Consider the following 24,499-nt stretch of genomic DNA (forward strand, 5'->3'; position numbering starts at 1 on the left):
CAAGCAGAAGATTAACTGCATATGTATATTGAACACTGTAAAAATAAAAGAAAAGAAGGTGGGATTAGGGGTGTTCATCGGTCGGTTCAGTCTGAAACCCGAACCTAACTAAAATAACCAAAACCCGAATAGCTTTAAAAATAAAAACCGAACCTAATCAAATAATAATAAATAACCGAACCGAACCGATTGAATTATTTCGGTTGGTTCAGTTCGGTTATTCGGTTTCCTTATATTAAACAATTTCATTAACAATTATTTTTATGTAAGGTTAATATTACACCGTTAATGATGTTGTTGGATATTTACTTATATATACAACAATTTTTATTTTTATTTTTTTATTTTGGATTGAAAGAAAAAAAAAGAATAGAAAGAAAAAAACATAGAAATTTTATATATGAAATGAATCTTAATTCCAAATATGAATTAATATACAATTGTACTAAATTGGTAGACAAACATTAAATAGACCAATAATATAATCAGTTACAGACAATGTGAATTAGTGTACAATTGTACTAAATTGGTAGACAAACATTGGATAAACCAATAGTATAATTAGTTACCGGCAATCCAAAAACTACCATGCTTAACAAAGATTCTAATAATATAATTTTAAATTAAATATAACTTAGAACAATAAATGACATACACTAATTATATAATAAATCCAATTTCTAATTATATTTAATTTATTTCGATCTATTCGGTTAATTTGGTAATTTTGATTTAAAAACCGAACCGATTGAAATTACCTAAATATTATAAAAAATAAAACTGAACCTAAATCTAATAGACCAAAAACCGAACCGAAAAATCAAAATTTATTCAGTAACAGCTTAATTACAATGCGATTACTTGATTTAGGCTTTTTTATTTTGAAACCTGAACATCTTTCTTCAGTAGACTCTTGTATAATTCTTCTAGATCGTGAACTCCACTGGTGTCAATTTCAGTAACAGCTGCAAATTAAGTAACTTATGAGCTTCAATTCAAAGGATTTTATTTCCACTATCAAATATTGGATCTGTGGTTCGCATATTTTTTTTAATTGTTCGTCCTCGTCTATCAACCATCTTAGTATCCTGCAACAAAGTTATAGTTTCTTAGCCTTTGCTTCTTTAATTTTAGCTTTTTTTATTAAATTAGTCCCAGATAATAACACATGTATGTAGAGTGTAAAAAAAAATTATACGCTACTATTAAGTATGTCACCACCTAACTTGTTTGTAGAATCAGTTTAGCTCAAATCGAAATTTAGGTATCAATTCAGTCTGAAAGTTAGCCCACATGTGGTAAGATGAACTTGTACACACTTCAAGTTTAAAAGATGTTCGCCGCGGTGTACCAGCGATAATAATAAAAGCTATTGTTAGCTTTTCCTATCAGTTTTTGAGATCAATTAGTTTGTAGTGTACCTCTCTCTGATGTAATTGGAGTTGGAAAAGTAAATTGCAGAATCAACTCTGACAATCAAAACACCAGGAATCTTAGTTGCTTCAGGATATTGTAGAGCATTTCTGTACAGTAGTCCCACGTAGCTTGCCAAGAAGAGCAGTCCGAGGCCTTGTCACTTGTAGAAGAATTTTAGCAAATGATATTGAGACCTGCACAAGAAGTAGTAGAGGTGTCAAAACGGGTTATCAGTGTTATATATATATTCTATAGGATATGAATGACGAAAAAAGAAAGAAAGATTGGTAGTTACTTACCGCAATCAAGAGTCCAATCTCGACAGAAATGAAAATTAAAAACATTTCAAATAAAGATTGTACATGATGTTGTTTGTGCAAATTCCAAGGTCCGTTTTCACGATCTGCTGTGAATTACATGGCAGGGTGCCATACGAGTGTGTCCAACATTATTATGTCGATTATTGTATTTCTGACCTTGGAATTTATCACTCCACTTTTCAAGTACACACCTAATGCTATCCTTGCTGCTATTATCATCTCGGCTATGATTAGCCTAATGGACATTGATGCAGTCATTTTGATATGGATGATAGATAAATTTGATTTTATTGCATGTATGGGAGCCTCAGACGTTTTACAGCTTACATTACTTTATTCTTTGATTGATGTATTCATAATTGGTGTCTTTGTTTGAAATGTTTTTCAGATTCAAGCTTTGTTTCCACCACTGATATATGCATTCCTGGGGAGTTCCAGAGATATAGCAATAGGACAACCGAGACATTTAGGCTAATCACTTATTGAACATGAAATGAAGTAGTTGTTGGTAAGAGGTTGTTGACTTGAACCGGTGACCTCTCTGTCACACGACAATAACGTTTACCTTCAGCAGCAATCCCATTCAATCAAATTCTAATTAATTTTTGAATCCCTTTTAATTGCAGAAAAAAGAAGGATCAAAGAAGAAGAATAGAAAACAATAATATTATCACCTGAGAAAATTGCTTATAGTTGAGGAGGAGAAATTTTATTATACGCCAGGCATACCACATCACTAATCACTCGGACACTTTTCTCCTTTGCGTCTCTCCCTCCTGCATTTCTTCTTCCATTTTTTTTCATTCTCTTTGAGAACACAACCTCATTCTCTTCCGCCTGTCTTCATCACTGCAATTGAAGAAATCATTCAAATTCAGGGATATTAGCAAGTCCCAATTGATAACCATCTGCGAATTGCTCAAATCTATGCTTGATTTTGAGTAAAACCCACCATCTAAAGGAATAAAGCTAAGAGATTTTGAGTAAAACTCCATCATCAAAAGCCTTACCTTTGGCTTCAATTTCATCTAGATACTCATATGGAATATGAATAGCTTTTGGTTTTGGATTATGATTTGCTGCAACTTTTTTGTATAAAATTATCATCTATCCACCATTATTATACTAAGTTCATACGTTACATCACATCATTATACTGTATGATTCTTTGATGCATGAGTTTTACATTATTATTATATTATGGTTATGTTCTGAAAGTGATAGACAGATGAGATGGAAAAAAAAAAACAATAGAAGAAGAAACGCAGGAGGGAGAGACGTGAAGGAGAGAGTGTCTGAGTGGTTAGCTGTTATTTTCTTTGGTCTTTTCATAAGATTGGTTATAGTCCCACATCGCCAACCAAATCAAAACATTGGCATTCATAAATAAAAAACTTCTGCAAAATCTTTTATCTTCCTTTTCGGATTATTGTTTGTTTTGATGGTATCTGAAATTTATTCTAGTTCATACTTTGGTACCTAGATTACATTTTGTCCTAACAATGATCAGATAATTTAGCATATTTTACTGGTCACTGGTCGGTTAGTGCGAGTTTGATGAGTAAATTACACTGATGGTACCTGAACTTTATCCTAATTCATACTTTGGTACCTAGATTTCATTTTGCCCAAAAAATAAACCTCAAGTAAAGATGACTCAAAATTTTAGTACATTTGACTAACAGTGATCGTTCAACACGAGTTTGACTATTTTCAATTAAAAAATTGAGATCCATCATACACTCAATTAACATAAAGTATTGTAATTTTATGTTAATTGAGCGTATGGTGAGTCCCAATGTTTAGTTCAAAATGGTCAAACTCACATTATCTAGTTACTAACCGATCAAATGTACTGTATTTTTCAGTCACCTTTACTTGAGTTGTGTTTTTAGGATAAAATAAAATCCAGATACCAAAGTGTGAATTATAGTAAAGTTCAGGTACCATCTGTGTAACTAACTCATGAAACTCTTATTAACCGGTCATTAACCGGTAAAATATACTAAATTGTCCGGTCATCATTACTTCAGGTATATTTTTGGGACAAAATATAATCTAGGTACCAAAATGTAAATAAGGTAAAGTTTAGGTACCATTGGTGTAATTTACCCCATAAAGTTTAAGAATTTAAATGTCATAAATGCAATATATGTGGAGTATGGTTTGTATACGTGCACGAAACTGACGATATGCTCATAAACCTCCAGCGACATCGGTTTTGATCACATGGACCTTATTGACCATGTATTATTTAATCATTCACCGTTAGATCTAGACTTATTAGAATCCTAAGATGAAGATTCAAAGCATCTTACAGTTTAGATTTAATAAGTCTAGACTTAACGGTTAATGACCAATTTGGTCATTAAGGTGCATGTTGTGAACATTCCTACATGCGACATAGTTATATCATTTCTTCAATTATTTCCATACACGCTTTTGTAAATTAGTTTTAGGCATGAACAATGATCCTACGAGTAAATTACATCCATGGCCATTGAACTTTACCCATTTAACATTATGGCCACTGAACTTCAATTCTTAACAGTGTGACCATTAAACTTCTTGAAAAAAAATTAATTTTCGTTTTGAGGTCATTTAGGTGTTGTTTGGTTAGGAGAGATAGTGAATTTTTAGAGAGAGAAAGCTCCAAAAATGTGATTTTAGAAAATAAAAAATATGGTTTCATAGTAAAGGTCGTTCTGAACAACTTTAATTCTTGAATATTTTTATTTTGAGGTCTTTAACGGTCATTTTGAGGAGTTAGTTAAAATCATGTTTTGTTATGATTGTCATTCTATGTTTTTTTATGCGTTAAAATAGTAACAAAGGAAATTTAAAAACATTATATCTAATGGGTAAATTACATACGTGGTGTATAACGTTTACCTGTTTTCACACTTTGTTGTACAACCAAAATTTTTTTACACTAAAAATGTATCATTTCTAATGACCACCCACAAGTAAAAATGACCGGTCAATCCAGTTAAAATATCAAATCATCAATTTTTAATATATTTTAATGGGAACCATTCATCTTCTTCAATTTTATATCTTCATCTTTATTTTCTCTCTTCTTCATTTTTTTTATCAAATATCATTTTTCTCTAACTCTCGTCTATCTCATTTTCACTTTCTCCCTCTTACTCTTCTCTCTCTCTAATTCTACCTTTCTCTCTCCTTTTAAAGCCAATTAATGAAAATAAAATTCGGATCCAGTCGGGCGAACGAACGAGCGAGGTGAGCGCGCGTGTGTGGTATATTTGCTAAAACCTACTAAACACAATTTAAAGATTTATAAAGTCCAACTCTTTATATACTTTTGAAAACTTTGATAAGTTTCTCATGTGGAACAGAAAAAGAGCTCCTTAGAGCAAGAATACAATTTACAAAAAATACCCACACAAATCAAATCAATTTTTCTTCACAATTCCTTATAACAAATCAAAGCCATTTTTCTTCACAAGTCCATCTAATATGTTAGTTACTAAAAATAGAATAATGTTTTTCTAATATAATTATTATAAGATTTTATTGTAATACATCACCTGATCTAGCAAGAAAAGTAATTTTTTAAAAGTACACCGCCAATATATGTATGTATAATATATTATATTATATAATATAAAACTGGATCGGCCGGTCTTACTTGAGATTTTGAGAGCAATCCCAAACTCAGCTCTTTTTATATACGGACTTGAGCAGGTTTGTGTCGGACCAAACATCAAATATAAATGTCCAAACCTAATCCATGAAGGGCACGCTTGGACGGGTGAATGAGCTGATGAACAAGTCTAATTGAATCTAAAGTTAAAAATTGATAATTTTTATTATAAACTCTCGCAAATAGTTCGAGATCGCGAGAAATAATCTTTTTTATAACATTAGAAATTAGAGGTGTCAAAATGGGTCATAATCCATTTAATAACCCACTTAACTCATAGAATGGATGTGTTGGGTTGATCCATTTATAAGTTGGGTCATGAATGGGTCAACTATCTAATCCATATAATAAATGGGTTAGGTTGTGAGTTAGTTGGGTGGATCAATAAACCCATTTAACAATTTGTGAAACATGAAAAATGAGAAAGCGTGTAAAACGTGAAAAATAGAAACGTGAATTTATATAAAACTTTAAGCTCATAAAATCAAGGGTTGATTTTTTATTTTTTATTTTTTAAAACTTTATGGTTTCAGGTTTTCTTATAACGTACCTGTGGTTTTTTTGTCCTGTAAATAGCGATGTTGTTTATGTCGTTAGCATTCGTGATAAATCTCTTAACACCGTTAAAATTAGGGTTGGGCACAGTTCGGTCCAAGTTGGGGATTCATGAATCGCCAGTATTAAATTGAAATTCGGAGATTAGTAAAAGGAAATCTCCAGGATTGGATTAAAAGAATAAATTTTCAGAATTGAATTGTCCCAAAATTTCAGTGCAGCCCAATTCGGGGATTCGTAGATTCGGTTTCGGTCCAATCCAATATAATTTTTCGGTGATTCGGATAAATATCTAATATTTTAAGTCCTAAAAAATAAAATAAAATTTAATTTACAAGATAATAAAAATATAGAATTTTATTATCTTACATAACTTGAAATAAATAATATTTTTTTAGGAAGTAAACAACATTCATCAAAAGTTACAGTAGACAACAAGGCTAAAAAAACCCACAAAATCATAGTTATAAAATAACAAATCGATAAAAACAAACAACCTTTAATTTCAAAAAGACAACACTTCATTAGCAAAATATGATCAGACTACAATCTCTCTAATCATCATCCCAATTTGTAATCGAATCTTCTTAACACAACAAATTTCTTGTTTTCCAAAGGAAAGACAGTAAAGAAGGGCCGGTGGTGAAAAAGGAAGAACAGAGAGACTTTTTATTTTACAATTCGATGACAGCTAAGGGTTATAATATTTAATAATGATTTTTATGACTTTTCGTTTTAATAATTTTTATTTAATAATGTTATACCTCATTAACCTTATTAATAAATTATAAATTTATATTATTGTAATTAGTTTACCAAACCTTATAAAATATATAACTATATATTATATAATATTTCTCTTTATATATAATATATAGTATATATTTTATAATAATATCATTTAAAATTAAATTAAAAATTATATAGAGTGGAAATAAAGTTAATGTATGAAATATAAATTTATTATTACTAAACTTTCGGTTATTTCAGACCAGTTCGGTCCAATCCAATCCAATTCGGTTATCAGTCCGGTTCTGGATAAATTTCGGTCCAGTTCTTTGAAGAAAAGTCAATGGTCCAATCCAGTTCGGTTCTCTAAAAAAAGTCAACGGTTTGGTCCAATTCCGGAGTTTTTTCCTCGGATATTCGTCCAATCCAGTATCTACAGGATCCGCGCCCAGCCCTAGTTAAAATAGATGATTATTTTCCTCCTCCTACTTTTATTTCTTTTTTTTTTTTGTTCCAGAATCTGGAATTCTGAAATTCTAGTATTTCTAGAATTCCAGAATCAATAATTCTAGATTTTTAGAATTCATAAAATTACTAGAATTTTAGTATTTTTCTGAAATTCCAGAAAATACTATATTTTTAGTATTTTTTGAAATTCTAGAATTTTGGAACTTCAGAATCTAAAATTCTAGTATTTTCTGAAATTCCAGATTTCTAAAATTCTCGAAAACACTAAAATCAATTTCAGTATTTTCTGAAATTCTCAAATTCTCAAATTCCAGAATTCTAGAATTCCATAACCCAGAGTTCTCGCATTTTCTTAAATTTTAGAATTCTAAAATTCCAGAATTTTAGAATCTAGAATTCCAAAAAACATTGCAATTTCAATATTTTTTGGAATGATAGAAATCTAAAATTCCAATATTTATAAAATCCCATAATTTTCTAGAATTTCAGATTTTGAAATTCCAAACCTTAGATTTACGGATTTTCAGATTTCCAAAATTTTGAAATTCTACTATAATTTTTTTTTTTTTCATTTTTTCCAATTTTGAATTAGATTTTATTAATTGGATTAAATGAGTTAACTTATGTAACCCATTTAATAAATAGATTGGATCGTATTAACTCATATATAAATGAGTTGTTTCAATCCATCTATTAAATGGATTGAGTTGGATCGACTCATTTATTCATTTTAACACCTCTAATTGCAATATCTTTTTGCCATTCTCTAAAAGTGAAGGGACTCCCTCCCTTCCTCTCTCACATTCAAATAATTAACAAAAAAAATATTTATTAATTACATAATTTTAATATTTTACTAGTTAAGGAGTAATATGACATTATATTATTTGTTTAACACACCAAAATCTTGATAAAATTTCTCATAATCTTTTATTAATTAATAGAAGATGATCGCTACTTATGATGAAATGTCATATGTCATAGAAAGAAAGATTATCTCGTCTCTTCCCGGAAGAGACTCTTTTTTAGTTAGAATCCCATCCCGACCTGAGAAGGAGGAGCATCCTCTATCTATGGAGATAGTCAGTTGAAAACCTCCTCTCTTACTAGTCCCCTCTCTTCTCCCGGAGTAAGAAATTAAGTTTCCGATTCAAACTCTTTTCCTCTTACACGTAAAGAGATTGATTGAATGACTCTTTCGCATCTTGTTCAAAAGATAAAGCAGCAAGCCAGTAATCTTCCGACTTAGGAAAGCCTTAAAGAAGTCTTTCTTTTGAAAGGCTCTCTGCCGGGCATTACGAAGAAAAAAAGAGGCATCATTCTTCACCTCTTGTAGGCAAGGAAGTGGGAAGACTTATCTTCAATGCCTCAGGATTTCAAATTAAATTTTCACATTTAAATTAGTACCAAATCATTCATTCTCGGGGTTTCAAAATAAAAAATAAAAATTTGACAAAAATAAGAGTTATTTTTCTATACGAAACTTTTTTTTTTTGAAATTCGATAAAATAAATAATTAGTCTAATACATCACCAGCTCCCTAAACTTGTCCAAAATAGTAGATTGGCTCCCTAAATTTTGTAAATGTCTCACCAGCTTTTTAAACTTGCTAACTCTCAGTCCTCATCCATTCCATCTCTCAAACCTGCAACACTAACTCTTATAATAGGTTGAAAGGTAGGAGAAGCGAAAAAGTTACCTCTCGAATAGATGAAGATGTATTTCTAGAATTTAAGTTTAATAAGTTTTTGTATTTAGTTGTTACAGAATAAGCAAATTGAGAGAGTTTGTGAAACATTTGCAAAGTTCAGGGAGCGTGGTGATACGAAATAAACAAGTTTAAGGAATTGGTGAGACATTTGTAAAATTCAGGAAGTCAATATACTATTTTAGACAAGTTCAGTGAACTGATAATGTATTAGGCCTATAATTAATCTCCAACACAATTAATATAGTTGCACATTTTCACTATATCTATGTATATATATTTGAAATAACAGACAATAAATATCCAGCAATTCATAATTTACAAAACAAATTAGAAAAAAAAAACAGAAAATTTCATAAACATAATTTATACAAGATTAATTCCCAAAATTAACATGGAAATAAAAAGTAATTAATTAATTAAGTTGAGGGATTTTGTTATTATCATAATTAGCAGCTTCATTTTCCATTTGCATGTGTGGGCCACCCATTGGCATCTCCATCTGCTCCCTTCCCATCATTTCTTCTATATTTGGCATTCCATTCTGATTCCATCCATCAATTTTTCATTTATTAATTTCTTTTTTTTTTTACCATTTCAATATATCTAAACAAATATTCAGAAAATAATTTGATTATATAAATACACAAATAACTTAGCTTAAACCTCAATAAATTTTAGAATATATCACATTATCTACGTTTCGTGTTAATAATTGATATATATCATATATTTTAGAGTATAGGGTTTATAATTTAGAGTTTAAATTTATATTTTAGAGTCTAAGATTTTAAATAAATTTTTTCATCTGGTTATTGAATTGGAGGGTTTGGTGAACCATTTGGTTTGAAAGGTTAAGATTAGAATTAAAATTTAATAATAGTTTGTATTATAATTTCTCGAATATCTATATGTAAATATAATCTGAATTTGAAGTGTATACAATTCAAATTCATCTTGTTATATGTTAAAATTCCTTTCTAATAAATTAAAGTAGTCTGGGTTTAAATTCTTGACTATTTAGTGTAAGAGGTCAAGATCGGTCCTGACATTGTATTGACTCTTGGCAAATATGAAATAGGACCCTTTAATAATAAAATGAGATACATTGAAAAAAAGAAGCCTGTGGTTTGATGTTTTGATGATTCGGTATCAGGGCAAGTCCTGACAATTTGTGGGTCATTGACGAAATAAGAGATAAAGACTCCTTTAATAAAAAAAAAATTATACGTAAAAATTTAAAAATATGCTAATCAATAATAAATAAAAAAAGTATTTCATTAATAATTGTACGGTATGTATAATTACGTTCAGCAAATATACTTTTATTTATCTAAAATTAGAAGAATGTTTCATATTTTTTGAAATTAACTCTTAACCTATATTTAAAAAAAAAATCAAGTGAGACTTTTTGAAGTATAAAATTCAATTATTTGAGCTCTTTAAAGATTAAAAAATTACTTTATAAATTTATAGACCTAATTTTTTTCTTGGGAAAATTACACAGAAATTCATTTGTTAACAACTATTTTCAACTATGTCAGATTATAATTTTGGATTATGTCAAACTAGTAAAATCAGTACTCTTAATATACTTTAAGGATTAGAATTTATAAATTAGAAGTCTAGAATATATTTTCTAGGGTTTATGATTTATGAATTAGAGACTAGAATTTTTAAACTATGGTGTAAAATCGTAATATATTGAGAATAACGACACATTAAAAATTAAGTTTGGTGATATGACTTAGTTGTAATTTTATACTTAATTATGATATTCATGTATTGGACCCTTTTTTTCTTTTTGGGTCCCTTCTAGCCTTGGGTCTTAGGTGATGCATCCCGGCCTAGGCCCAGGCCGGAACTGTAAGAGACTGTATCATATCAATAAACTAATTGAATCAAAAGCTTAAATTGATACTTAAAGTTCAATAATAACTTTTATTATAAACTCTCATAAATAGTTCCAAATTACGAGATATAATCATCTTTATGACATTGGAATATCTTTCCGTCATTTCCGAAGAGTGAACGGATGACTGTCCCTTCCCCTTCTCATATTCATATAATTAACTAAAAATGATTTAATTATATAATTATAATATTTTATTAGTTAGGAAAATACTCCATCCGTTTCATATCACATGTCTTTATAGAGAGTTGTACACAAATTAACAATATTAGAAAAAAGACTTTGCTTCCCTTTATTTATTGATTTCACTATTGATTTGTTTTATAATAAGTCCATTATTCTAATTACTCTCCATAAACCCATGTTTTGTAGCAGAAAAAAAAATGACTTAATATGTATTGATCATACCAAAATGACATGTATTAGGAAACAAAAAAAAAATCTCTAGAAAGACATGTAATATGGAACGGAGAAAGTAATATGATATCATATTATTAATCTGATATTATCATAAATTTTCTCATAATCTTTTATCAATTTAATTTCAAATTCAACTTCCACATTTTAAATTAGTACAAAATCATTCATTCTCGGGGTTCCAAAATTTTAAAAAAAAAATGCTTGTAATTGAATTTGTTATTTTTTAAAAAATTCGATAAAGTAAATAATTTAAGAATGAAAGGTGTAGTAAATAAATAAGCAAAAAAGAGAGTTGAAAATACATAATGAAAAAGAAAAAAAAGAAGACCTGAACTTGAGGGTATAAAGCGGCGGAGGTGTACGGCTGAGGCCATGTAGAAAAGCTACCGTCGTTAGGTGTCTCCCCATTTGAGCTACTTCCTTGCAGCAGTGGATCATATATACTTGATGATATATCTCTGCATTTTTATATTTTTAATCAATTTTTATTTCTTATTTTCTTTTTTTTACATTAAGATTTCTAAGGCCCAATATGTCAATGATCCGCCAGGGTCCAGACCCAAGAAATCTAAGGCCTAAGGCCCAGAAGAAGAAATATAAAACATATATAACTTAACAATGAATACAAGGCTAGATCGTTATCATTGTTGTCAAAACCGGACAGGTTAAAAAAACAATAAAGAAAAAGAACTAAGAATTTATGGTTTAACCAAGGTTCAATCGGGATTGAACCCGGATTCAAAAAATTCTATAGAAAATGTATACTAAAACTAAATCTAATATAGTTATAAAATAATACCTAAAGACTTAAATTAGTGCAGTATGTAAGTTCTTATAAAACATGTGTAGTAATTAATTAATGATTTATTAACTAACATAAATTAAATTTGATTTTAAATTCCTTTAAAAAAAATAACTAACAGGTAAAACCTATTAATTCATGATCAGTTCTAGTTCAATAGTTCAACCGGCTGATTTAACGAGTTTTAAATGGTTTCAACAATATAATTTTTGGATATTTTTAGACCGATTCACTTATTGAGTTTGATTCAATCAGATTGAACCAGTTTACCACCTTAGTCGCTATAATATAATATAAATATATTCATGTCATTAGTCAATGGAAGAAAATAATCGGACATATATAGCTTTCTAATTAATTAATTAACGTGAAATAAAAAAAATTAATTCCGACGAAAGGATAAAAGAAAAGAAACCTTAGATTATTCAAGGAGGTAGAAGCATCGAAAATCTGAGAATGATTTTGTCCAGTAGAATTATTATTATTATTAGACAAAATTTGAGCATGGTTTTCACCACCATCTGGTAACCAACCCATAACATCATTCTCGAATGAACTTGTTGCTATCCTTTGCTGTAATTAAATCAATTTAGATTAATTCTAACAATTAAAATTAATCAGAATAAAATTATAATATTAAGTTAATTAATCACCTGCATACTAGATGGATCATAAGATATTTGGTTTGCCAACAAATAATCCTGTAATTAACAGATAATATTTTATATATTCATGAAAAAAATAAAAATATTAACATCAAATAAAAATTAAAATGTAGGTAACCTTTCTTTGAATAACACGTGTCAAGGTGTCTACTAGATTTTTCTCACATGATTCTAGCTCCCCCATGGATGTTGATTTTAGTGGATCTGGCTCATATATTCTGTGTTAAGGAAAAAAAATTAAGAGTAATATTTAATTAACTAATTAGGAGGTGTCTCAACAAATAATTGAGTATAAAGGGCTAATATACAAATAAACCATGAACATGTTCAAATGTTGCAACTGCTCCCTCCAACTTTTAATTGTAACAACTTATCCTTTAAACTTGTCTAATTGTAAAATATAACTCCAAATTGGAATTTTTTTTACCCCGTGCTTGAAGCAACCGTAAAAAGATTTCCTCAGATTCGTATCACGCTAAAGATCTGATTATCACACTCCATGAGCGTTACAATTTTTGTATGTCACGTGTTTCTTCAATTGCAGTCCATGTCGGCAATTTGAGGTTACATTTAACAATTGGATAAGTTTGAAGGGTTATATTTTATAATTGGATAAGTTCGAGAGATAAGTTGTTACAATTGAAAATTCGGGGAGGCAGTTGCAATATTTGGATAAGTTCAGGGAGTTATTTGTGTATTAGGCCGAGTATAAATTAACTAATTACGAGTTATCATAGAGGTTAAATTGAAATAATTAAGGCCTAATACATCATCAGCTCACTGAACTTGTCCAAAATAATAGATTGGCTCCCTGAACTTTGTAAGTGTCTTACTAGCTCCCTAAACTTGCTTATTTCGTATCACCAGCTTCCTAAACTTGTACATAAAAGTAGATTAGCTCTCCGAACTTTGTAAGTGTCTCACAAGCTCCTTAAACTTGTTTATTCTGTAACAACTAAATATAAAAACTTATTAAACATAAATTCTAAAAATATGTCTTCATCTATTCGAGGGGTAATTTTTTCGCTTCTCATACCTTTCAACCTATTATAAGAGTTAGTGTTGCAGGTTTGAGAGATTGAATGAATGATGATGGAGAGGTAGTATTATGGTTTTTGTACTTAATTGTTACAAAATAAGTCAGTTTGGGGAGTTGGTAATATACTTGCAAAGTTCAGGGAGCTAATCTACTTTTATGGGCAAGTTTAGGGAGCTGGTGATACGAAATAAACAAGTTTAGGAAACAGATGAGACATTTGCAAAGTTTAGAAAACCAATCTACTATTTTGGACAAGTTCATGGAGGTGGTGATCAGTGGCGGAGCCAGGAATTTAAACTTGGGGGGGCTAATTTTAGTCGTGCGGTTGAGGGTAAATTTTCAAAGTTCAACCCATTAAGCCTGGACAAAAAAAATTTAGCTTCCAACGCGTTAAAATTATAAAAATGTTATCATTTTTTAAAAACTAGCATTGAACTAATACAAAATTAAATATGTTTACTTTTTTTTAATGGAAAAGACATCATAAAAATGTTATCAAAATAAATAGTCTATTTAAATTAATTAATAATGGTAACATGTTTTTATAATTATTTAAAAATAAATAAAAACTTTTTTAAAAAATGAGGTTGGAGGGACGACTTGAACATAGGACCTCTTAAATAGGAATATGCAACCTTAACCATCTCATCTACCTTTAAATATTAAAATAATACTACATAAAGTCAATATATACTACTTTCAGGGGGACTACATGAAAAAATCAATCCGTACTCAAAGGTGGAGCCGGTGGCCGGGGGACTCCGAGCCCCGAGCCCTGGGCTGGCTCCGTCCTTGGTGGTGATGTATTAGGCCAATAATTAATAAAAGAGTTAAACCTTATCTGATCCTCTGCAATCTGGAGTTGTTGCTGCAAACTGGCAACTTCATGTTGGAGTTCCTAGAGAATTCAGTAAAACAACATTTACTACAATCTAAATAAATAATTAAAATCAAACTTTAATAAGACAAAAATTAACTCGGCGAACTCGGCGCAACAACACTACAAATTTTTATTTAAAAAATATTATGGATAATAGAATCAGTAAATATGACATCATTTTTACCTCAACATCAGAATTCACAGCTGTGGGCCTTTTTGCACCAATCCAATATGAAGCAAAAAAAAGAAAATAAAAATAAATAAGGAGAATAAGAAAATAAATTATTGAAATTCATATTATATAATATTCCCTCATTTTTTTTAAAAAGATGTCGGAAAATAATAAGACATCCATTAAAAAGGTTATTAAATTATTTTAATTATAATAATAACGGAAAAGAGTGTTAAATAAAAAAGAAGAAAACCAACTTGGCAAGCTGAAGAGCAATATCATTTTCGCTCTTAAGTTGGTGTAGGGTTCTTAGCAAATACTGCAAAAAGTAAAAAAATAAATAAAAAATAACTTTAAATAAATTTTTTAAAAAGAAAATATAATAAAGAAAATATATAGAATATAGAATAATTATTTACCTCTTTGTTTTGAAAATCACTGAAAAAAAGACAAAAAAGAAATAAGCAAAATTCAGTAAAAAAAAATAAACAGAAGCCAAATTAATTAAACAGAAGAAGGATTTTAGAGCATACGGATGCCTGCTATGTTCAGGGTAAATAGCACTGCATAAGAAAAAATAAAAAAAAAATTATAATTAAATTAAAAAAAAATCAAATGATGAGCATAAACATATTAAGGATGTACTTACTGTTCTCTTTCTTGGTCTGGGAGATTAATATAACGTGCAAATACGTCCTCAATCCTGATTTTGAAACAAAAGTTTAAGCCGATAGATGATGTATAATAATAATTTATATTATTATTTCTGACACACATCTACACACGAATGTTAATGGACTTGAAACATATACAATACAAGTTATTATTCATATGTCTTTTTAATAATAAGAGTTATCATGATTTGAACTCTCGACTACTTAATCTAAGACGTTTTGATACCATTTAACATACATAAAAAAAATTCAAACCGTTAAAAATTGAAATATTAAACGCAAATGAAATGAACAGCTCTATATAACAAATGAGTTTTATGTAGTTGACTCTTCAGAACATCACAGACTTAAGGTGACAAAAAAAAATTGAAATTTAAACAAAAAGACACAAATTTAGCCCTATTGAGAGGTCCCACGTAAAAGTGAAACGTTTATTAAATGGTACAATTTCAAACCTAATGAATGAAAAAATGAGTTTTTTTATCATTAACAAAAGATAAGTCATTCAATCTTATTAGCGTCTAGAAAAGTGGAGATTGGAAGATGACAGAACATGAAATTACATCTGAAATTTTTATCAATAAGTTTTAAAATTGCACCAATCAAAAGATGCTATAATATTTTCTAAAAAAATTTCGATGTCTAAGAGGGTGTTTGTTTACTTACTTTTCACCTCATGTTTTCCTTTTCATTTTGAAAGGCAGCGTTACAGGTGTTTGGTTAGACTCATTCTGTTTGCCTTTTACCGCTGAAAAGCAGTTTTTTACAAAAGCAGAGCTCTGCTTTTATGAAAAGTAGCATTTTCTAAAGGCAACAGAAAAAAAAAAAAAAAACAGACAGCGAACAGCAAACGGACCCTAAATCTATAGGCCTCATAGTACTTTTTTTCCATCGTTATCTCCAGATTTACGTTCCAAACAACAATATATTTGAATAAATAATTAAAGATGACAATAAAATTACAAAAAATGCATGCAAAAAAATGAAAAGAAAAAGAAAAAAGAACCTTTTCTTGCCGGAGAAATGGCTGAGACGGCCGGAAGGAGAGAACATAATAAGAGCAATATCAATATCACAGAGGATAGAAAGTTCATAAGCCTTCTTAATGAGACCATTTCTGCGTTTTGAAAAAGTAACTTGTCGATTTGTCTGGTTTTCTATTCTCTTTATCTCCAGTTTCACACGACCCATTTTTTTTTAATTCTGATGATTTTATATATCTCTTTTTTCTTATTTTTTATTTTTTTTTTAATTTTTCTTAATTTCCAGAAGAAGAATAAAAGGAAAGGGGAAAAATAGAAAGATGGAAAGCTTAAAAAAAGGAAATGGTAGGTAGAGATGGAAACAATGAAGAGAATTTTTTGCTATTAACAGATTCAAATTTCAATTTGAAGAAGTGGTCATTAACTGTGAGGGAATTTAGCGGTTTATTATTTTATTTTCTTTTTTGTTTTTATGTCAACAATATCAAGAAATCCATGTAAGTTTAGTATACGTCGGGCGCACCACGTTATTCGTGTGTCGGAATAATAATTTAATGGTACGTCATAAATTTTAGACTTTGTAATTTAGTATATGTCCGTCGGTGCACTACGTCATCTTTTCATCGCAATAATTCAACACCGACGGGCCAGCAAGGGTAACCCCGGGCCTGCCTCTGCAGGGGCCTCCTACGTAACGAGAAGGGTGGCTGGATTCATGGTTTCACAGTTAACCTCGGCATCTATACGGCGTTCGTGGAACTCTGGGGACTATACTTTGGGCTCCGAATCGCATGGGAGAAGGGTTACATGCGGGTGGTGTTTGAGCTCCACTCCTTAGTGGTGGTCCAAATGGTTCAGGACAGTACGAAGAGTCATCCCCAATGCTATTGGCTGGTTAATGAGTGTCGCGGACTGTCCACTCACGACTGGGAGGTCAAAATCATGCACGTTCTCCGAGAAGGAAACCAAGGTGCGGATTGGATGGCAAACTACGCAGGACATCTGTCTTTAGGTATTCACGAGTGTGATACGCCTCCTGCAGGCATCCAATGATTTCTGTTTTCAGATTTATGTGGAATAGGCCATCCTCGGATGACCTGTTGTTAGTTTTTCGTTTCTGTTTTCTGTTTCGAACCTAGTTCCTTCCATTCTACCAAAAAAAAAATCTTTTCATCGCAATAATTTAATGATACATTATACATTTTAAAGTTAGAGTTTATATTTTAAGATTTAAGGTTTTTATTTCCGACTTTATAATTTTATAAAAAGAAGTAATTCAGTTATTTAATTAATTACATATGTTAAGGTTCAATTGGTAAATATGCTATATACCATGAAACTATTAGTTCGACGTAGAGATGATGATGAGGGTATCAACATGTCAGTCCGGTCAAAGTCTGAAACAGGACTCACGCGACGTGTTATCTCATATCATGTGAGCAATTGAAAAGGGAGGAGGGATATGAGCGAAACGGGGCACACGTCGTGTGGATTATAGAGCTACTCTCTGCTTCTTTTAGGGTAATTCACACGACATGTCACTTATTCTGTGATTATCCTATTAAACAAATTTAGAAGGTTAATATGTCACTTTAATAAATAAAAAAAATGACTAATATATCACTTTAAGTAAGGTTGTAAAAAACGTTAGGTGCTAGTCGGATAGACAGAACTCTCGAAAATTAATCGGGGATTTGTCGAGGATTAATCGGATTTGTAATTTGTGATTTTTTATTTGTTAATCAAAATATTGTTATATAAATTCAATCAAAATATGTATTATACTATCCAAAAATAATAATATAAAATTATTTAATATAGAAAAACATGTATATTTATAATAAATATCATTTAAACATGAGCAAACATCAATATTATTTCAACAACAATATCATTGAAACAACTCAAATGTGAATTATAAAAAATGCTTTCGTTCATTATCGCTTAGACAACATCTAACCAGAACCCAAACGGTTAAAATCGCTTATAAACCATAAAAACGTCTAGAAAGACTAATTAAAAAAAATCAGAATGAATTCTCGATTTTGAACGTCTAAACAGTTCAGGTGGCTTTGTTTTTAAACAGTGACTTTAAACAAATTCGACCAGTAAGGAAATATCGAGAAATGGAACAAATGCCCTTCGGGAAGCCGTATGAGTAGAGAGGAAAGGGAGGCGGCCCCTTACCTGTCTTTTTTTCTATATAATGGCCCTGTTTGGGAATTAGCTGTTAGCTGTTAGCTGTTAGCTGATTACATTAGCTGTTAGCTGTTAGCTGATTACATTAGCTGATTTGACTAGCTGTTTGTGTAGACCTGTTTGGTAAAAATTAGCTGATTGATAATAGCGGTTTGTGCAAAAAGATGAATAAGGGCATTAATTTTAGCGCAGGAGAAGAGTGAGTCTATCTATTAGGGTTAAAGAAGTCCATTAATTTTAATATTCCAAAACGCTAATTGAAAAAACTCATTTTAAGAGCTTTTTCTAAATTAGCGTTTTCATCCCAAAACTCTCTCCCAAACCTCTCTCCACCAAACACTCCAATCAGCGGTTTCAGTGGTCAAACCTCTAAAATTGGTCAAAACCGCTCTTTTTGTCACACCCGACCCTAAATGACCTCAATCGGCATCGGGCGTGAAATGGAAAGATAATAATCAATACTTAGGAGTCTCCAATTTATCCACATATCATTATATTACAATTGCAATACCAACGTTCTAACCATAATTCTGACAATAAGCATCCAACTTCCAAACCTCGCCTAATCGGGCGGTAACCTTCTCTCTCTATCATGTACTTTCTCACCTAAAAACATTAAAATATTTTAAAACGTGAGACAAAAATCTCAGTAAGAAACTATCAGCCATAAAAACCAACTTTATTTAACATAGCTACATATATACCTTTAGAAAGGGATTTAATCAAAACCTTATAAAATATACTCAAAACCAAAGTTCATAATATAGTCAAAGTAGTAAACCAAAGCGTAATCAATCAAACGTAAAACCTTATATCAAAATCAATCATAACGTAAAACATAATCCAAATGAACTTAAAACATTGTATCAATCCTCGAGTTTCTCTCCTAAAGTATCAATCCATAACCACATATATAATCGAGACGTCTCTTAACATTGCCTATCCCATATGGTCTTACCCGACACTTCTTTGCCATACCCAATAGGTCTTTCAAACTGTGTACACAGGCCATGTCCCTCACTGAACATGGTCTTCAAATATGGAACCACCGATCCAGATAGCTCTCGATGGATATAAAATCATAAAATCATAAAATCATAACGTGCCCAAATATCCTTTCACAATCAAATTCCAAACTATTTTATAACCAAAAATCATTTCGCTACAATTAGCCATTTTGTATCATAAAAATCATATTTGGACTTCAATCCAAAATAATAACCGTAATAGATTTCTCAATCCAAAACAATTCGTAAGAAATCATCAACTTCATTTTGTTCAATATAGATATATATTGAAACCAAAAACATATACGTATATCTGTAAATCAATCAAATCAAGCTTTAAATCAACATAATCAAGTAAAATCCGAAATTCACATAGAAGCATAATCATTAGCTTCATTTGAACCGTAATATCACAATAAAAAGCAAAATCGTGGAAAACCCCAAGTTTACAAAATACCCGTATAAACCCTGAAATATCAATTTCTGTAAATCCTTTGATTATATATATATATATTTATCAAACTCAAAATATAGTTGATAGTTACTTACCTTGGCTATTAATTGAAAACCACAAACCCGTTCAATTCGCCTCTAAACTCTATCTAAGCCATTTCCCTCCAAACATTGTCGAAACTCAAAAATCTTCGACTAGGACTTAGATCTATATATAAGGATGCTATGTTTCTAATTTCGAGTGATTCGAACGGTCGAATATCCGTAAATCAAAGAAACGGTGAAGAAACGGTGAAGAGAAAATTGATGAATCAGAAAATGAATATAAAAAAAAACGAAAAACATGGATAATTCTTGCCTCTTCGTCAGATATCTATTTATATATATCAAATTTGGCGAATATCCAGTTTGATCCTCTATTTTTATATAATCTTTCAAAAATTATCTTAAATGTTTAATTTACACTTAAAACTATCGAATTAACTCCAAACTTATCCTATAGCACCAAATAAAAATCACACACCTAATAATGATCATATATACTAATATCAAAATATAAATTCTAGAAATTTAGTCACGGACGTGACACTTTTTATCCCAAAACGCTCTTTACCAAACAGGGCCAATATGTCACTCACAAGTAGGGTAAATTACACCATGGCTATATATTTTAACATTATAACCATTGTACTTTAATTATTAATAAAATAACCACTAAACTTTACACTTTTTAATATTGATGGCCACTTAATTTTAACTAACTCCTCAAAATAATCATTAACAGCCGCTAACGGCCTTAAAATAAAAATATTCAAGAATTAAAGTTGTTTAGAACGACATTTATCATGAAACAACATTTTTTATTTTCCAAAATCATAATTTTTGGAGTTTTTTCTCTCTAAAAATTCACTCTCTCACCTAACCAAACACCTAAATGACTCCAAAACGAAAATTTCAAAAATTAAAGTTTCTTAAAATATCATTAACGCTTCGGATTTTTTATTTGTAGACCGTCAACGGTTGTTTTGAGGCATTGAGTGATCACCAGTGATAAAAAAAAAATGTAAAGTTCAATAATCATACATTTAAGAATTGAAGTTCGATGATCATAATGTTAAATGGATAAAGTTCAATGGCCATGAGTGTCATTTACCCCTCACAAGTAAATCGGTTTTGTTAAGTGAAATTGGAAGCTTTTGCCCCGGTGATGAGGCATGAAAGAATAATAATATTATATCAGCATTGGAAAATATCAAGAATTAATTTACGTACGTACAAAATTGAAAATTGTCGTATCTTATTTTCACGAAGATACTAAAAGAAAACAAATAAATATCTGATTATGTAAATTTTTTATCATTCTCGTGTGTGCAACGTGATCGCCTAATAACACCCAGCCTTTGGTGTTTCCAAATTTTGTTTTCCACCTCACTGATATTTATTTTTTTATGAATACATTAATCTGATAGTAAATAATTTATTACTCCTTACTATTTATTTATTATTTCATATTAGTAAAAAAATTAAACCGTCCTTTCATTTAATTTTATTCTTATCAACAGCTTAAACTCTCCCGTTAAATAACAAAAGGCATTACACCAATTTGGATCCTTTAGTTTAAGCTTCAAAATCAATTAAGATCTTAAACTATCAAAATCATCAATCGTATCTTTAAACTAAGCAAAAATCATTAATCAGGTCTCCATCTTATTCTACAATCAAAAATCATGACTGTTTCATATAAAGTGTAATAATCTCAGTGTTGGTTCAAAATGAGTTTGGAAAGAGGGTCCGAAACTATTCAACCGAATGATTTTCGATGAGGGCTTAATTGAAGATTTTTGTTTAGAATGAGGACTCAATTAATGATTTTGATAGTTTAAGGTTAGAACGGTCAAAAAGTTGCTATTTAAGGTAAAAAAGACAATAAATGGATTGATATTCACCGTCCTCAAATTACTTTTCACTATCTCTTAAAAGATAATTTGACCGCTCATTTTTAATTTTTTTTTATCTCATCTTTGAAATCGTTAATTTTCGGAGTTTTCGGGTCTAATTTTTTAGAATCTTAGTTTTACTCGGAAGAGAGAAAAATTATCAGTTTTTGATAAAAATAATGAAAATGGTAAAATTATCAAAATAGGGACGGTGAATTGCACTCCTATAAAAAAAATCTACAGTTTCTTATCGATTCTTCCAATCTAATATATTATTTTAAATAAATTGTGACTTTGTTTTTTTTATGTGGGAGACAAGCATATTTTCTTTCAGTATTTTTACACATACAAAAACGGACTACTATAAAAAAAATAATAATAAATTATTTACTTTTATATTAGGGTAATTAACCTATATTTTGACAAAACATATTGTTTAGTCCCTGTATTTTCAAAAACATATGGTAAGGTCTCTAACTTTTTTCTCAGTGAACTGTTTAGTCCTTCCATCTGTTTGTTAGATTTTTTACCGTTTATGACTTCGGAAATGACTAAATTACCCTTTAATATTTACCTTCAGACTTCAGAAGAGGAAATCCAATTTAAAAGAAGAAGCTATTTGTATGGAGAACAAGAAAAAGAACAGATCCAATGTTTACAAATTTGAACAATTAAGAAGAAAATCAAGAAGAAGAACACTCAAAGTTGATTTCAGATGCATTAGAGTTTAAAGAAAAGGAAAATAAAGGAAAAGAAGAATGCAAATCCAAATTGACTAACAAAATCTTCATTAGAGTCTAACGGCAGAGAATAAATAGTTCACCGAGAAAATCGTTAGGGACTAAACAGTTCACCGAGAAAAACGTTAGGGACTTTACTGTGTGTTTTTGGAAATATAGGGACTAAACAGTGTGTTTTGTCAAAATATAAGGACTAATAAATTAATTACCCTTTATATTATGAAAAAATGCGTCTATTTTTTTTTTTACAAAAAAAAAAAAAACCTCTATTCAAATCCACCCCACAGCCAAATAGTAACAAATTTAAATCCACAATCTGAAAGAAAACAAAAATCCTAAATAATATAAAAACAAAACAAAACAACAACATAAATCATGAATAGAACTTGGGAAAAAACCATATTTCAGATGTAGATGCCCATTATCAAATAATGGTTATGTTAGATATTAGTCTTTAATATTGGTGTTGTGGAAATTCCACATGGAAAGAATAAGAAGGAAATCTGTATTTTATTTTGTCTAAGAGACATCTGTATTGTCTAGAGACATCTGTATGTCTGGAGACATCTGAATGTCTGGAGACATCTGTATTGTTTGGAGACATCTGTATTTTGACAACCAGTTTTTTGGCTATAAATATCTTCAATCCTTCATACCTTTTCACTTACTGTTTTAATTATTCAAATACGTTCATAGGGAAATTAGTGAAATTGCTATCATTAATTTTATGTTAGGGAAATCCTAGAGGAAACTTAGTCAGAACCCAATAGCAATTGATAGTGGGGGCTAATATTTCCTTAAGGACAGTGATTAATCACGTCCCTATTTTATGTTTGTGATCCCATATTTCTAACAGGTTACGGTCTGTTTGTTTCACCTACTCTTATTTACTATTTATTGCTACTGTTAATCGTTTGTTGTTTACTGTTACTGATAAATAGCAGATATTAATTATTTTTCTATAAAAAGCAAACGTTTTTTTTCTCGTGTTTAGACTTAAAAGACAAAATGCAGTTCCAAAATTTAAAAACAAACATGCATTTACAATATAATAATTTCTTTCTGTGATCACTTCTAAGTATTTTTTGAAATAAATAATGTATTAATAACATGCGAATATTATCACTTAGATTTCACTATGATGTCTTGAAATCGACAGACAAAGATTTAGATACAGGAGAGATTTAGATATAGGTCGAGGAGGAAATATTTGTATATCACTAGACCATTTGTCAAAAATAAGGATAGAACAAACATGCGATAATTCAAATGTCTCATGACCACGTGTTTGGGTTTCCGATGATGGGTCATATGTTTAAGGACAACTAACATACATCTAGAGGAGTTCAGCGTGAACACAATCCAAGAAAGGTGATACATGTGAAAGCTTCTTACTGGATATCGTCTAATAGTAAGATGACACCATAAAATTCTAATAGGGTAAATAGAGATGAAGAGAATCCTCCAAATATATGTTTTAAACCCTAGCCTATATTACTTTCACTGTTATTAAGAATCCTCCGGATATGATCTACTTCGGGCAACCATCACCTCCCTTGTTTTGCAGCAAATCATTCGATAACTGATTGGGTAAAGAGGCATGCTACTTTACTCTCGCCTTACTTTGTCCTCTCGCTCTTCTTAAACTACCTGTATGATCGCTTTCAAGAAAAGTGCATTAACCAAGCCCGGTAAGGGAACTTCGACTACTAAGGCTAATAAACTAGTTTGTTTGCTAGTGTACATCATTTTT

At 30.2% G+C, this 24,499-nt stretch overlaps 1 protein-coding gene and 1 long non-coding RNA gene across 4 annotated transcripts; both read right to left on the reverse strand.

The window, feature by feature from the left end:
• Nucleotides 1-657: 657 nt before the first annotated feature.
• LOC136200955 (uncharacterized) lies at nucleotides 658-2,878 on the reverse strand. 3 transcript variants are annotated; one of them, XR_010673619.1, is made up of 4 exons: nucleotides 2,747-2,878; nucleotides 2,411-2,585; nucleotides 1,422-1,610; nucleotides 658-1,088 (listed from the first exon to the last, which is right to left on the reverse strand). It is a non-coding gene; the product is annotated as an uncharacterized lncRNA (long non-coding RNA). The 3 variants fall into 3 exon arrangements; XR_010673620.1 differs by having other exon boundaries at nucleotides 1,716-2,585; XR_010673618.1 differs by having other exon boundaries at nucleotides 1,422-2,585.
• Nucleotides 2,879-9,278: 6,400 nt separating this feature from the next.
• LOC136200940 (agamous-like MADS-box protein AGL104) lies at nucleotides 9,279-16,696 on the reverse strand. The gene is made up of 11 exons (XM_065991444.1): nucleotides 16,434-16,696; nucleotides 15,403-15,456; nucleotides 15,287-15,316; nucleotides 15,011-15,091; nucleotides 14,766-14,793; nucleotides 14,538-14,599; nucleotides 12,781-12,880; nucleotides 12,651-12,698; nucleotides 12,413-12,570; nucleotides 11,524-11,653; nucleotides 9,279-9,407 (listed from the first exon to the last, which is right to left on the reverse strand). Exons 1-11 carry the CDS (start codon nucleotides 16,616-16,618, stop codon nucleotides 9,279-9,281), a joined length of 1,005 nt encoding a protein of 334 aa, XP_065847516.1. The 5' UTR covers nucleotides 16,619-16,696.
• Nucleotides 16,697-24,499: the final 7,803 nt, after the last annotated feature.

Source organism: Euphorbia lathyris, chromosome 7 (genome assembly GCF_963576675.1).
Source record: "Euphorbia lathyris chromosome 7, ddEupLath1.1, whole genome shotgun sequence".
Classification (NCBI taxonomy): Eukaryota; Viridiplantae; Streptophyta; class Magnoliopsida; order Malpighiales; family Euphorbiaceae; genus Euphorbia; species Euphorbia lathyris.